This window comes from Balaenoptera acutorostrata, chromosome 2 (genome assembly GCF_949987535.1).
Source record: "Balaenoptera acutorostrata chromosome 2, mBalAcu1.1, whole genome shotgun sequence".
In the NCBI taxonomy this organism is placed as follows: domain Eukaryota; kingdom Metazoa; phylum Chordata; class Mammalia; order Artiodactyla; family Balaenopteridae; genus Balaenoptera; species Balaenoptera acutorostrata.
Window position 1 is genome coordinate 52618097 of NC_080065.1, and position 16139 is coordinate 52634235.

The 16139-nt window shown below is 33.9% G+C and overlaps 1 protein-coding gene across 2 annotated transcripts in view; it reads left to right on the forward strand.

Annotated features, from left to right (window-relative positions):
• The window catches only part of IPO11 (importin 11), a 215814-nt gene that overhangs the window by 94808 nt on the left and 104867 nt on the right, over positions 1-16139 (forward strand). For both annotated transcript variants that reach the window (XR_009007224.1, XM_007176049.2), the window contains exons 21-22: positions 3731-3844; positions 11634-11749. Coding sequence is in view for 1 of the 2 variants with exons in the window: in XM_007176049.2 (XP_007176111.2) it covers positions 3731-3844; positions 11634-11749 (230 nt within the window). In the remaining variant the exon portion in view is untranslated. The remainder of the gene's footprint in view (positions 1-3730; positions 3845-11633; positions 11750-16139) is intronic.

The window sequence follows — 16139 nt, forward strand, 5'->3', positions numbered from 1 at the left end:
GTTTTTAGTAGATTCTTTAACATTTTCCCGTGTTAACCTTTGAACAACACCATCATTTATATATCCTTCAGCTATCATTTATATATCAATTTGATTTTTGTTTACTAGGTTGCAAACATTTTGAGCCATCTTACAACAGTGCTTTCTGACACATAATAGTTTTTGAAGTTTTAGGGAACTCACCGTTTTTATACCATAGCTTGCAATTATTTGAAGATTATATTTCCTCTACTTTTAAAAAACATAGTTGAAAACCTATAATTAAATTATTCCGGTGCAGGGGCCCCATAAATACACAGTCAGGAAGAATGTGTTAATCATCAAGTATGATGTCAGGTAGATAGTCTTTGGACTTAAGCATTTCTAAAGGAAAAGAACAAAATTAAAGGGCCAGCGTGAAATATTAAATGTTCGGTGAAAATGTTACCTAAAATGAGGTGTCATTAGAGACTTACTTTTTTAATTCCCCTGTGAATGGAACCTTTGTTAAAACATTTTTTAGGCTGTCACATATTTGATTTTCACATGTTTTTCTTTTTCTTTTTTTTGAATTGTCTCAAAGTATTTTTCTCCCTTTTTTAAAATTAATTTTTATTGGAGTATGATTGCTTTACAATGTTGTGTTAGTTTCTTGCTATACAGCAAAGTGAATCAGTCATACGTATACATGTATCCCCTCTTTTTTAGATTTCCTTCCCATTTAGGTCACCCCAGAGCACTGAGTAGAGTTCCCTGTGCTATACAGTAGGTTCTCATTAGTTACTGGTTTTATACACAGTAGTGTATATATCACATTTTTCTTAACGTGTTATGAATCAAAGTGGGTATCTCCCTATATAGAATGAACTAACTCATAAGAGTATAATTATAATGCTCATAGTAGGCACCCCCCCAACCCCCCATTCTGTTTTCTTTGGAGAAGTGCCAAAAGATGAGTGCTGTTTTGTCACAATTGTTTAATGCTTGTGGTTCAGTTTCTATTATAGGGTTATTTAGCCCAATGTCTATAAAACATTCTTAATTCCACGTGTTTTTTAAATATTATGTAAATAACTGATAATTGGTCTACCAAAAAACTCATGTTATGATCATTTTCAGAATGTATATGCATAGTATTTTTTATTTCGCATCATTTCATTGAAAAATTTTAAATGTACAGATAAGTTGCAGTAAATCACTACCCGTATATTCTTCACCTAATTTCATCATGACACTTCACCCAGTATATTAGACCTCTCCTTCTTAATCATAACCATGATTAGATTCAGAGGACTTAACATTGATGTAATACTATTTTCTAATATCAAGTCCATATTCAGATTTCCTCAGTTTCCCTAATAATGTATTTTTTAACCTCCTTCCTCCTGCCCTAAGGGAATGTTTGGCTTTCATGTCATCACTTTGTTTTCTAATCGCCAGCGTTTTTTTTTTTTTTTAACATCTTTATTGCAGTATAATTGCTTTACAATGGTGTGTTAGTTTCTACTGTATAACAGAGTGAATCAGCTATACATATACATATATCCCCATATCTCCTCCCTCTTGCGTCTCCCTCCCACCCTCCCTATGCCACCCCTCCAGGTGGTCGCAGAGCACCGAGCTGATCTCCCTGTGCTATGTGACTGCTTCTCACTAGCTATCTGTTTTACACTTGGTAGTGTATATATGTCCATGCCACTCTCTCACTTCGTCCCAGCTTACCCTTCCCCCTCCCCGTGTCCTCAAGTCCATTCTCTACGTCTGCATCTTTATTCCTGTCCTGCCCCTAGGTTCTTCAGAACCATTTTTTTTTTATATTCCATATATATGTTTTAGCATACAGTATTTGTTTTTCTCTTTCTGACTTACTTCACTCTGTATGACAGACTCTAGGTCCATCCACCTCACTACAAATAACTCAATTTTGTTTCTTTTTATGGCTGAGTAATATTCCATTGTATATATGTGCCACATCTTCTTTATCCATTCATCCGATGATGGACACTTAGGTTGCTTCCATGTCCTGGCTATTGTAAATAGAGCTGCAATGAACATTTTGGTACATGACTCTTTTTGAATTACGGTTTTCTCAGGGTATATGCCCAGTAGTGGGATTGCTGGGTTGTATGGTAGTTCTATTTTTAGTTTTTTAAGGAACCTCCATACTGTTCTCCATAGTGGCTGTATCAATTTACATTCCCACCAACAGTGCAAGAGTGTTCCCTTTTCTCCACACCCTTTCCAGCATTTATTGTTTGCAGATTTTTTGATGATTCGCCAATCCTTTTTTTGTCTTTTGCAACACTGAATCTATGAGTGATTTTTGAAATAGTGTCTTTGAAGCATTAATTGTAATTTAGAACATCATATATTCTAATGAATAACTAGGACTGGGATATAAATGTTTCATGACTTTCAAATGTATTTGGGTACTTTGGTTTTATTACTTACCAATTCATAGCGTATACTTCCTTTCTTCCATGCCTCAGAAGGTATTCTGTCTAATTTGTTCAAAACAAAAGCTGGTTTATTTTTCTTATCAGTAGAACATGCTGTTATATGCTGTTTTTAGTTGAATATGAATGCATTAGGCACTCTGAGACCAGTGTTTTTATGTATTAATTGGTTTGCCTTTAGAAATTAATTGGAGGAATCTTTGAGATAGAGCACTTAGTAAAATTAAGTGCTCAGCAAAATTAAGTGCTCAATAAATATCTATTTTAGTAGTATGATTGAGAATTTATATGTAAATAGTCTCTTAATATTTATTCAGTTTTATCTCACTGAACTATTTGGGCAAATATTTAACTTCTTATCTTTCTGTGCCTCCTCCTCCAAACCTGGGGGCAAGAAATCCTACAGTTTTTTCTGGCTACCCTTTTAGTGTATGATGTTTTATAAGCAGAATAAAGAAACTCTTACTCTTTTGGGGAGCAATTTTTAAATTTTAGTCCGTGGGATTGATAGATAGTACTCAAGCTGTGAAAGTCTAGTACTTCTGTTTTATCACCAAGGGTACTCTCGTCAGATCAATTCCAAATACTGTGTGACCGTAAGCCTGAATCTGGAGCACTGTGTCCATTTTCTGTGTGGATCCATTTTATTTTCCAAAAAGCTCAATGTCAAGCTGTGCTGTGCTTAAGGGCATAGTTTTAAAACTGGTGAGCTTAATCCATAGTGGAGTTAACAGTTTTATCCTTTGAAAAGGAGTTTCTTCTCCTGTGTTTCTACCATACCTTGTGAACACCTTCACCTTGCATTTGTTGTTTTTCATTATAAGGATTTGTATGTCTACCTTTATATCCTCTTCTTTTTGGTGCCTAGTCTTCAGGGCCTGATACTTGGAAGATGCCATTAGGTAATTGTTGAATGAATGAGTAAGTGCTAACTCTTTTTAAGACACTATAATTTCCAATTAGATAAGCTGTTTTATTAAGAAGAACCAGGATGTAACAGCATTTTCTATTAAATTCTAAAGAAATAACTGGCCTCAGTATGTTGTTTTCTATTCCTAAATTTTATTTCATGCAATAAATTTGGTACTTGTTTAAAATTGTTAATATTTACCATGGAGCTTTGTGTCTCTGTAATGTCTAATTTATCTTTAAAAGGATATGTGCTTAATATATTACATCTAGTAAATATTAAATATTTGCTGCCTGGGACCTATTAGGTCTGTCAGCGTTTCTTGAAGTAAGTCGCCTTCTTTACTAATATAATTCTTTTGCTTCCTCTACTCCTGTTGTGATAGATACGACCGTACGTAGGGTGTTTGGTACAGTATTTGCCTCTTCTTTGGAAGCAGAGTGAAGAACACAATATGTTGAGGTGTGCTATTCTGACAACACTTATTCATCTTGTTCAGGTAAGTTACTTCTCCACAGTTTCTTAGTTTAGTATTTTTTCTTCTTTAAAATTTTTTACTGTTTTCATGTGGTTTTTGTCAGTGATAGTAAAAGGTCTTACATTTGTCTCAATGTGTGATCTAAACAGTTTAAAAATACCTTTTATATGTTTACTATGGGCATTTTTTGACACTTAAAAATATTCTCTACTTTTAAAAGATGATTTCTTTCATTAGATATAGTTTTCCCCAGTGATGGTAGACTCGTGATTTGTGCAGTCACTTGTTCTTTGTATGCAACTTCCTTGGTATTCAGAACTCTTATGCATAAAGTTACTGTCCATTTTCACTCTCTTTCCTTGATTTAATATAAAAATTTTCCCTTTCACATATTGGGAAGGCAGAAAAACAGGTGAATTGCTTTTGAGGGAAGGAATGAATTTGATTTTCAATATCTTGCCTTTGAGGTACGGGGATGTGCAGCAGGAAGAGAGGACCCTAAAATTCCAGAGAGAGAGAGAGAGAGAGAGAGAGATGGGACTGTAGTCCTCATTTGAACTGTTACAGTGAATTATAGTCTGATGGTGAGAGTATGGCGAGGAAAGCACTTAATGCCAAGACTTAGAATATCTGGCTACAGGGATGCACAAGTGATTTTTACTGCCTTGCCCCAAAGTTTGATAGATTTTTTTCCAATGGGGAGGTCTCTTTCGAAATTAAGAATTACTACTCTGAAATGTTCTAATAAGTTAAAAAAAAAAACCTGTCTAATACTAGTTTTAAAAAAAACCTTTCTCTGTCACCTTGGTACTTTTTTGAAACATAAATTCATTCTTTCACTAAATATTTATGGATGAGTTTTGCAGTTACAAATTCCTGAAGCAGTTTTAGATACTTGATTAGTGATACAAAATTTTTTTTAAAGTACTTTCTTTTTAATAAATGTCTGGCCTAGCATCTCTTCTTGTCTACCCTTTAATTCTTGTGATTATCCTGAAAAATTATATCCCTTTTATAGTTGGGGATAGAAAGGCTAAGAGAAGGTTAACGAGTAGCCTGAGATTGCTCATGTAAGTGTCAGAACAAAGAGTGATCCCCATATCTTTTGCCCTATATCCCTGCCAAATTTGTTTTTAGACTCAATTTGAGATTTTTATGAGGGAGGTGTGTCTCTTCAGGCAGTGTTACCTCAGGAAATCTTAGGAAGCCATAGTAACTTGCATGGAATGTTTGGAGTATATAGGACCTTTTCCTTTAACCCTGACATTTAAGTACCCTGTGTATTTGTATAGGCCAGGGATACAAGCCTCCGTCTAAGTAATCATCTGCCCTTCCTGGAGAAAGCATATAACATTTAATATTAAAATTGAGACTAGCTTAAAATAAGTTTTTCAGTCCTTTGAGAAGATTATAGTAGGATTATAGGTAAGTTTCCTTTCATGGAAAACAATGCATCTTTTGACTTTTATTTTTATTTATTTATTTTTTGAAATATAGTTGGTGTACAAGCCACCCTTTGAATTTTAAAATTTAATAGGCAGATATTAGTGTAGGTATTTGTATGTTTTTGTTTTTGTTTTCATTTTTTAAATTCTGGGAACCCAGACTGATAGTCTCTGACGGAGGAGTGTAATAATGGATGAAAATAAACTTACTCGTCTGCAGTAGTTGGCCTCAGTGGAAGTAGGCATTCATTCATCTAATAAAGATTTTTTGAACAGTTGCAATATGCAGTACATGGTACTAGACACTGGGATACAGAAATGAATTGGGCAAGCTCTTTGTGGATGTGGCTGTCTAGGGGAAGACTGAATAGCTAAGTGCTCTGTTAGCAATAAGAACATGGTACTGTGGGGCACTTGGTAGGTTACCCATCTTAGACTTGAGGGTGAGGTGGGACCTCAGGGAAGGCTTCCTTCATAGGTGATACCCAGATAGTGTTGGTGTTAAATAGTGTTGAACAAGAGGTGTTAATGAGATACGGTGGTTCAGGGATGAGAGTGGTAAAGATATTTTAAACAAATTGACCAGCATATGTAAAGCCCCCTGGACATGTGAGAATGGGATACTTTTTTTTTTTGAGTTTATATATTGATCAGTTTTGTATGTAGATAGGTTAAGGAGTCAGTTCTTGAAGACTTTTTATGAAAAGTAGCAGTATCTCCATTTCCTATTTGGTGGAGGAATCCACTTTCAACACTTACAGCCCTGTCTCTTTGGCTTTTTATCTCTCTAGCTCTAAGTAACATACTTACATTGTTCATTCTTGATTTAAGCATTTTAGGCATTATCTCTTGACCTCCCTGTTTAGAAGATGAAATTTTAATTCTTTCATTTCCCTCTGTATGACTCCTATTCCTCCCATCCTCCCAATATAGTTAGATTGTAATTTAAATTAGGTCACTATTTAGTGTTTTTATTTGTGTGACTATATAAAGGCTATTGAAGGCATATATCATTATGTTACGGTTAATTTTCTTTCTTGTACAACCATCCTCCTAATCTTCACTCCTATATAATACTTTTGTTTGCTTAGTTTATAAGTTTTCTATTACTGTGTAACAAATTACCACAAAAGTAATGGCTTAAAAACAACATCCAGAATAACTCATAGTTCTGTAGATCAGAGGTCCAGCACACCTTGTCTGTACTCTTTGATCAGGGTCTGACAGGCTGAAATTGAGGTGTCTGCCAGGCTAAGTTCTCCCCTGCAGGCTTTGAGGAAGATTTGTCTTTACACTCAGTCAGCTTGTTGGCAGAATTCAATTCCTTGATCTGTAAGACTGAGGTCCCGGTTTACTTGCTGTCTGTCAGCTGGGGCACCTCTCAGTTCCTAGAGTCCAGCCACATTCCTTGATACACGGCCCCTTCCATCTTCAGTGTCAGCAGTGGGGAAATTCTTGGCTGTCAAATCCCCTCAGGCTTTGAATCTCTAACTTTCTTTTATGCAAGTAGACAAAGAAAACTCTCTTTTAAAGGGTTCATGTGGTTAGGTCAGGCTTACCTGTGTAATTTTCCTATCATAAGGTCATTGAATTTGGGACCTTAATCACATCTGTAAAGTAATATCTAAATTAGCATTTGATTGAATAACTGGCAAATGGTGTGTGTACACTGGGGTTAAGAATCATAGGTGGTCATCTTAGAATTCTGCCTGCTACATTTAGTTTTCTATGTAACTGAATCCATTCTCTCCACCTGTTATCTAAATATTCCCTCAGTGTGTTTACACACATCAGGTGTTTTACTACTTTCATCATCTTGGAATCTGGAAGATTCTTATGTGCTTTAGTGTGGCCTGGCTTTACTCTATGCTTGTTCACAGCTGTTATAACTGGATCCCCTTTCAGTGTCATCTAAAGGGTTCTTCTTGCCTATCCTTTCTATAGGATACCTGTTTTCTGTACCTGTCTTCTTCCTTGTTTTACTTCCTCTTTCTGATGGAGCCCATGAATGCCAGTGGCATTCTGCAAAAGGTACGTGGGAGGTAAATTTTCTCCAGATTTTGCATGTGTGAAAATGTCTTACAGCTTTCACATTGACTAATAGTTTGGCTGAGTGTAAAATTCTAGATTATCCCTCAAAATTTTAGAGGCATTTTTCCTTTGTCTTCTAGCTTCTAGAGTTGCTTTTAGGAATCCTGAGCCATTTTAATTCTCGTTTCTTGAATGTTACATCTCTCCTTTCCCTTTGGCAACTTGTATGATCTTCTCTGTGTTCCTGTTTTCAATTTCATGATGATGTGGGTGTATTTTTATTCCACTGTTCTGGACATGTGGTGGATATTGTAAACTGGAAACTCGTGTTCTTCGGTTCTAGATAAGTCTGTTGTATTTTGTTGATTATTTCTGCACCTTCATGTTTTTCTTCTGTCTCTTTCTGAACTTCTTATTACTTAGATGATAGATGAATGAACCAGCCCTGTATTTTTCTTCATTTCTGCTTTTTCTTCTCTTTGTCCTTTTGCTCTACTTTCTGGGGTATTTCTTCAACTTTATCATTTACCCTTTCTATTGAGTTTTTCTTTCCTGCTATAATATTTTTAATGTCTATGAGTTCTTTTTTTTTTAAGTTAAAAATTTTTATTTGTTTATTTTTATTGAAGTATAGTTGATTTACAATATTATATTTCAGGTGTACAACATAGACAGTTCAATATTTTTATAGATTATACTCCATTTAAAGTTATTACAAAGTAATGGCTGTATTTCTCTGTGCTGTGTAATATATCCTTGTTGATTATTTTATACATGTTTGTGTCTCTTCATTCCATATCCTATTTTTCCCCTCCCCCTTCGATGAGTTCTTTTTTGTATTGTTGAGTAATCATTTTACAGCATTACTTTTTTTTTTCATTAATACAATGTTTTCTTTTATTCTGACAAGGATATTAATGATGTATTCTTCTAAGCTTTCATCTCTTTGTGTGGTCTCTGTTTCCTTCAAGTTGCTGTTTTCTATTTTATTGTTTTGTTCTCTGTTTTTCATATTAGATATTTTAATCATATATGTTGATCCTTGGTTGCCTACTTTTTTTTTTTTTCCCTTGTGAAAATTTGAAGCATATACAAAAGAAGGAAGAACAGTATAATGAGTCCTTAGGTAACCATCACCCAACTAAAAGAGCTATATCAACATTTTGTATAAATTTAAGAGTGGGCACTAAAAAGCTAATTGGAAGGGTTAAGTATGTATGCGAAGCTTGCTGATTGTGGATTTTTCCTTTAGGATTATCTAGCTGGAGGTTTTTTTTTGTATGGGACAAATGTTTTGGTTCCGTGTTTTTCAGATCTTTCCTTAGTGAAAGATCCGTCAGTCTCCCGTCTGTTAACGTTATATCTCCCTGTTTTATATAGTATCCCTAGTCTTGATTACCTGATATCTCCCTGATATCGTCTTTAGATGATTTGTTTTACTTAACCAGAAAATAAATGGCCAGTTCTATACTGGGTTCAGGAGAGGGCCAATTGTTGATTGTTGTACTTGGATGAGATCTTGTCATCAGATGTCTTTTAAAATACCTTCCAGAGGTCCTATTATTTTTAATACCTCCTCTTCAACCTCCCCTTCCCAAAATACCTTGAACTATCAGTTCCTGAGTCTTTTGGGGTTTCTGTGATATAAATCAGGTGGTTTCTTGCCCTTTTTCACTGCTGGCTTTGAGCTTTCGTTTTCTGAGTCTGCTAAATCAGTCTTTCTTTCCGGCTTCCAAAAATGAGTTGCTTTTATCTCTTCTTATGCTGTCTTTGTACTTACGGTTTTAGGTCTTTAAAAACACATCCTCATATATCCTTTTGGTGGATCTTGGGAGAGCACAGTAGTAAATGCATGTGTTAAGTCTGTCAGCTTTCTGCAGAAGTTAACAGTGATTTCTAGTACGGAGTTGTTTGGTATAGCTGCGACATAGAGTACTGAGCTTGCGTGTGGGGGTCTGGTTAGGAAGGCATAAAAAACATCTCTTGAAGTTCAGAGGAAGGAATGTTATCATTTGTATTTTAGAAAGGTAATCAGTGTACCAGTGGGGACACTGGTTTGGAATGGAGTTAAACCAAGCTCAAGGAAACAGTTGGGAGGCTCTTCTGTTAACCATGAAAGAGATGATGACCTGAAGTAAAGCCATGGAAAGAAGGGGAAAAATTTGAAAAATATTAGAGAGATAGAATTAAGGATTGTTTAGATTTGGGGTGAGGAGGAGGAAGAACCAGGAGGTAGTTGTGATATAATTTATCTCTAGATAGACAGTGGTTCATGTCATTTGAGTTAGGAAATGCAGGAAGAGGAACCATTTTTTAGGAAGACAATGAGTTGGTTCACTGGTATACTTGAGAGTTTGAGATGCCTTCTGGGTGATGATGTCCTGTGTCATTTGGAGTATCTGGAGTTCAGAGGTTTTGGTTGGAGATAATATATTTGGACGTTATCAGCATGTACATGGGACATGAGAAGAGAACCAAAGACAATAACCTGAGAAACAGCAGTTTTTAGAGAGTGTTGTTCTTTTCTCCCCTCTTAAATTATAGATTCATAGGCAGTTGCAAAGATCATACAGAGAGATTTCCTTATACCTTTCACCTAATTTTAATTTCCTTTTATGTTTTATGTAATTATAGTACAATATGATTTCCTCCCTTCAAGCATTTATGATAATTTTATTAATAACTGATGACTTTATTTTTGAGCTTTCATAGTATTGTAGACAACATCTTATAGCTCTAACTGTAATTATTTCATAGTATTGTAGACAGTGTCTTTCAGTTACAGTTGTGGGTTGAAAGAATTTTCAAATAAATTTACTTAAAGCTGCATATTTGGGATTGGACACATTCTTCAAGCCACTAGATTACAAAGGTAAATTTCTTCAGGCTTTAACTGAGAGAGTCGTATGTATTTAGCAGTTGCTTACTTTAGTTTTGCTAATGCTAGCATACTGTGCTCATTGGAATGTGCACTAAGTAAGTAGATTCTGACATTCCTAGGAAATATTAAGTCTGCTTGATATTAAAACTGAACTTTACTAGTTTTTCTTCATGTTTTTTCTTTTTTTTGTTCTGTTAAGAATTGAGCTATGGAGAGTGAAATTTAACTGAATTTTAAGGCCCAATTTACTACTTTATGAAATGTGACATTTTTATAAATCTCTTCCTTTGGAAAAATCTTTAATAAAGTCTTTCAACTGATGCTTAGTTATAGAAAGGGCCAAACTTAACATATTTAAGGATAAGCTTTATGTATTTCCACTGAAGTATCTATACCTCACTGATAAAAATTCATATATATATATACACATACATATGTCATCAAAAGGGGAATACATATATATTTTGTTGCATTGTAATTATATGTCAACTATATTGACATCTGAATTATTTTCTAAGTGAGGAGGTGTTTGATAGTTTGGTTTCCTTTCTGTGTTTATCAGATTATAGAGATTATTATGAATTAAAAATTGACTTTCTATCCTTTTTGTTTCTTTCAAAGTGCTTAGATTTAGTGTGATACACTGAGTCAGCCTCCATAAGACAGTAATTAGTCAAAGTAGAATTTTAAAGTAAAACCCCTTCTTCTTCCATCTTTATATTCTTAATTCATTAAAAATATTAGCAGAAATTCTTCATTAAAAAATATGCACACATTAAAAAAAGACTCCTTTTACCTTTTTCCAACATCCTTTTCCAATATCCATGTTTAACTAGTGTTAACAGTTTTTTCTGTTTGCTCCCAAGAAACATTTTTATGCATGTATCTTCATATCAGATACATAGCTATTTAAAAAAATTGTTTGGCATGTGGAATTGTTATACACATTTCTTTTTAATCCCAATTTGTCATTATTTTTGAGATTGTTTTCATTCCATGCCTAATCCTTTTTCATGGCTACTCAGTATTCTAGAATATGAAGGTATTATAATTTAATTATCTTACTGATGAACATTTAGATTGGGTTCATTTTAGCTTAGTTATTTAGGTGAGATAATTTGTAGAATTTAATACATCACTGTTAACACCTCTTCAGTCATCAGAGAAGGGAAAATAAATATTTATATGAGAAATCTCTTAAAATGAACAGATGTGTGTAGCCTTGGTGTATATGGTTTTACTACCATTAGGCAATTGAATAATATTTTTTTCCAATTGTAAACAGAAGTAATTTTGTTTTTGTAGTGCTTATAATTAGAACCATTCTTTTAAAATCTGACTGATTGATTTTTTATAAGTTGGTTTTAGGGCTTTTTAATATGATAGGTGATTTTTTGGTGGGAAGTGGGACCTTAGAGTATCTTATGTTAAGTTTTATTTATACTTCCCATAGGGATTAGGAGCAGACAGCAAGAACCTGTACCCTTTCCTGCTCCCAGTTATTCAACTGAGTACAGATGTTTCCCAGCCTCCACATGTTTATCTTCTGGAAGATGGTTTAGAATTATGGTAAGAGGAAAAACTTGATACTGTGGATCTTATTTATTTATTTTCTTGGCCTTCCCTACTCATGGCAGTAAAGCAAAGGTCATGTACTAGGGCTTAAAAACTCAGCATTTAAAAACAAAAACATAAAATCAGTTTCCCTGAACTGGGTAACATAATACATAGCTCCAACTTTTCTTGGCAGCTGTCACTCAGTGTAGGCTTATAATAGTCAAAGTTAGAGAGGAAGTTTCAGTAAGAACTCACCTGAATTTCATCTTTTGGAATTTGGAATGTAAAATGGGGAATCTTGATCAAAACTAAAAATTGACATAAAACTTCCAGCGTATTAAATGAGATGTTTTGGGGGATATTGAGTTATTTTCAACCTCTTACTACTTTACCCAGTAAGTACTGAGATAGAGTACCTCAGCCCTAAATGTTAATGCTACTTAGTCTTGGCTTATTATTTTACTGAGTAAGTAGTACATAGTGTTAAGAGGTAAAAAAACAAACAAACCCTGTTTCTGTGGCATCTCAGAGCTACAAACTGTGAAATGAATGAATTGGAGTTAAGTAAGTACAGACTGAGCATTGACTAGAAATCTTTTTTCTTCATCTTACTGATGGCAGCAGTTTTCTTCAGGGCCAATCTTTATATAAGATGTAATTAGTAATACAGGAAAGGTTTTAAAATTCTAATGTAAAAACCTGGTATTGGAATTAAAAAAGCAAATCATAGAAAGTAACCACAGAAAAAATAAACATTTGTGGTATCTCCCTCCCTCACTCCTTCCCTCCCTTCTTCCCTTCCTCCCCCCTTCCTTCAGTTTTGCTTGGATGTCTAGGAATGAACAGTTTTTTGAGTCTAAGAAATTGTCTTTGATGCAAATGGTAAAATTAACGATCTGTATCAATACTGGATGAACAATTTAAAAACATAACTAGGTGGATACTTATTAATTTGCAATTTGTGTTTCTCATATTCTTTTCTAGGTTATGTTGTTTGAACTTAAGTGACTTAAATGATTGGAAATTAGCATGTGTTGGAGCCTCTTATATTCATATATTTTTATTCGTACAGGATGGATTACTCTAGATCAGAGGTTGGCAAACTTTTTCCCTAAAGGAGCAGATGGTAATTATTTTAGGCTTCACAGGCTATGTACTTTCTGTCCCAGCTCTTCAACTCTGCTGTTTCAACACCAAAACAGTCATAGACAATATATAAACAAATGGACATGGCTATGTGCTCCAATAAAACATCACTTACAGAAAAAGCGTATTGGTTTGGCCCATGAGCTATAGTTTGCCAACTTCTACTCTAGATTACAAATTAAAACATTAATCTCTGGTTACTTTTCTGTAACCATATGTATATCGTATCTATCATAAAAATTAAAAATATTAGTTATAATAAAGAGGCAGACTCATATACTTATCAATATAATTACAGATTTAGTATATTAATGTGTTAATGAGAGATATATAAATTTTTTAGGGATTATATGAACAGGTAATAATAGAAGTGCATTGCTCTACTAATGGTAATTTCTTTTTTCCTAGCTTTCGTTCTATGTAAACAAAATTAAATCATTAAGATACATTAAAAAATTTATCAAATTTATTAAAGCTAAGATTATTTAAAGAATCAGGGTACACACTTCTTAACATAATTTTCTTAACGGGTTAGAACTCATATTTGGAAGCAGATAGAGGTGGCCAATCCCATGTATACCACTGCATTAGGTTTGTAATCATTTTCTGTGAGCCTTTCCTTCTGTAAAATGAGGAAAAATAATTTCTACCTGATGTGGTTGTTGTGAGCATGAGATACTGTTTGTAAAGTGGTTAGCATGTTGTGTATGATTTATAAAGTCTGAGAATTGGTGAGATTGCCTAGGAAGGAAAGGGCAGATAGAGGGCCTTGTGCTCAGGGCAGAATCCTGAAGAAAAAACATTTTGAGGTCACACGAGAAGCCATAAGAGATGATATAGGAGGAAAACCAAGCCAAGAGAGAATATTTCCTAAAAGAGGGAATGGTTAACTATGTCAAATGTTGCTGATTGTCCTTGTAAGAGTGTACAGAAAAGTGAATGGAGATGATAGGAGGGGTTTCAGTGGAGTAGTGAGAACAGAAGGAAGAATTGGAGTAGACTGAAGAATGAATTGGAGTTAAGTAAGTGCAGACTGTGAGCATTGACAGCTTGTTTGAAAGCTTTTACTATGGAGAGGATGTTGAAATTGCGTAACAGTTGGCTAGTGTGGGAATGAAGATCTAGAGGTATGATGAGGCTCAAGAGAGTGAGATAATTGAAGGAGGCAAGAAGGGATGGGATTCAGCATAAGTGGAAGGAGTTGATTTTTTTTTTTTTTTCTTTAAATAGCAGCAGGGGTATTTCATCCATTTTAACTCAAGGCAGGAAGATAGGTTTCTGTATTGTAGTAGAATGAGATGGGAAGGTGTTCCATCTAATAGCTTCTGTTTTCTCAACAAAATATGAAGTATAGTCATCAATTGAGTGTCATGGGCTGGAATGGGAGTATTTATAAGATGAGAGAGGTTTGTGGGGACAAAGGTATAAAATAGTTATCTTGGGGAATGGAAATTTGAACTGATAGGGCTTACCAGTACCAGCTGATGTTTGTGGTCTTGTTTACAAAGAAAAATTTTTCAGACTGATTATGTGATTTTTTTTTTTCATGACTTCTTTGACCCAACATTCTTTATTTTTTTGCTGATATTAAAATATATGATTCAGGCCTGGATTTATTGCATTGTAAATATAACATACCACTTGTACAATTTTTTTAAACTTAATGTGAATTTTAGTGACTTCTTATAGTATCTATTTTTGTAATATATTCACATAAATAGTAATGATAGTATCAAAGATGCAGACTTTCATGTATATCTGTTCTTTTTAACTTGTAGATTGTTAGTTCACATTATTTTGCTTTTTCATCTTGACCCTAATGTATTAAAATATCCCATTCAGTTTTCTTCATGTGAGTGCCCCTTTTTATTTCTAGCGTTTTTGATCTGTAAGTTAAAAAAATATAACTGCACAAAATTTTGGTACTTTTGTATAGTGTTATAAGATTTAATAAATAAAATATATTTAAAATTTTTTATGAAGCATCATGTGATATAATGTATATATGCAGTGATTAATTTTCCACCTTTTAATTCTTTTGCATTTAAATTTTATATTAATATTGTATGGTTTATTTTGTTTAGATTTGATTTAACTATCTATGTTCATCTTTTACATTTTAGCTTTTTTATTTGAAATTTATTTATGTTCTATACAGAGCAAATTTTTTAATTTTATATTTTAACCTAACCAAAGAGGCTTTACTTCAAAAGAATTTTAATGGTCTTATATTTATTTGTTGAACTGATATGTCTGTCTTTTTACTTTATGCTCTCTCTTTTCTACATTTTTTGTGGAAGGATAACATTAAATTTTACATTTCTCTAGTCAAAGATGTAGGTATATATAGCTTTGTCTAATTATTCGTCAAAATAGTTAACTTTTCCCTTTCCCTGATGGTAAAGAATTTAGTGCTTTGACTTTGCCTCACTCCCTCTCCTTTCCAAGTCTTTATTTGTTTAATCTGGAATTACAAACCATGTCATTTTATTTTTAAGTAGTTTAAGTTCTTCAAGATTTTTCCTCTTTTGAATAGCATAGCTTATACTGTGGGAACTAGCATAGGAAGTGAGAGTGACAATGACCTGAGTGGCCTTTTTACTAAGGTAATGACAGTAGAAGGGAAGGAACAAGCTTCAGATAGAATCTTAATCTGGACCTATTGAGTAAGAGAGTTTTTTTAAACATCTTTTGGCATTTAGAATATGACCTCCAATTTTTTTCTCGGTGAAACCCCAGGACTGGAGTGTAGTTTTTCTTTTGGCTTCGTGGTTATTTTAAAGGTGAATAGGATAATGTTTTTTTTTTTTTTTTTTTACCTTTCCTGAAGTTTTATTCTTTAAAAATGAAATAAAATCCTGTTGCTGTTTTTTAAATTTATTTTTTATTGAAGTATAGTTGATTTACAATGTTGTGTTAATTTCTTCTGTACACCAAAGTGACTCAGTTATACACACATATACATTCTTTTTTATATTCTTTTCCATTATGGTTTATCCCAGGATATTGAATATAGTTCCGTGTGCTGTATGGCAGCACCTTGTTGTTTATCCATTCTGTATGTAACAGTTTGCATCTACTAACCCCAGACTCCCAGTCCATCCCTCCCCCAGGCCCCTCCCCCTTGGCAACCACAAGCCTGTTCTCTGTGTCTCTGAGTCTGTTTCTGTTCGCATATAGGTTCATTTGTGCCATATTTTAGATTTCACATATAAGTGATATCGTATGGTATTCGTCTTTATCTTTAAAATCCTGT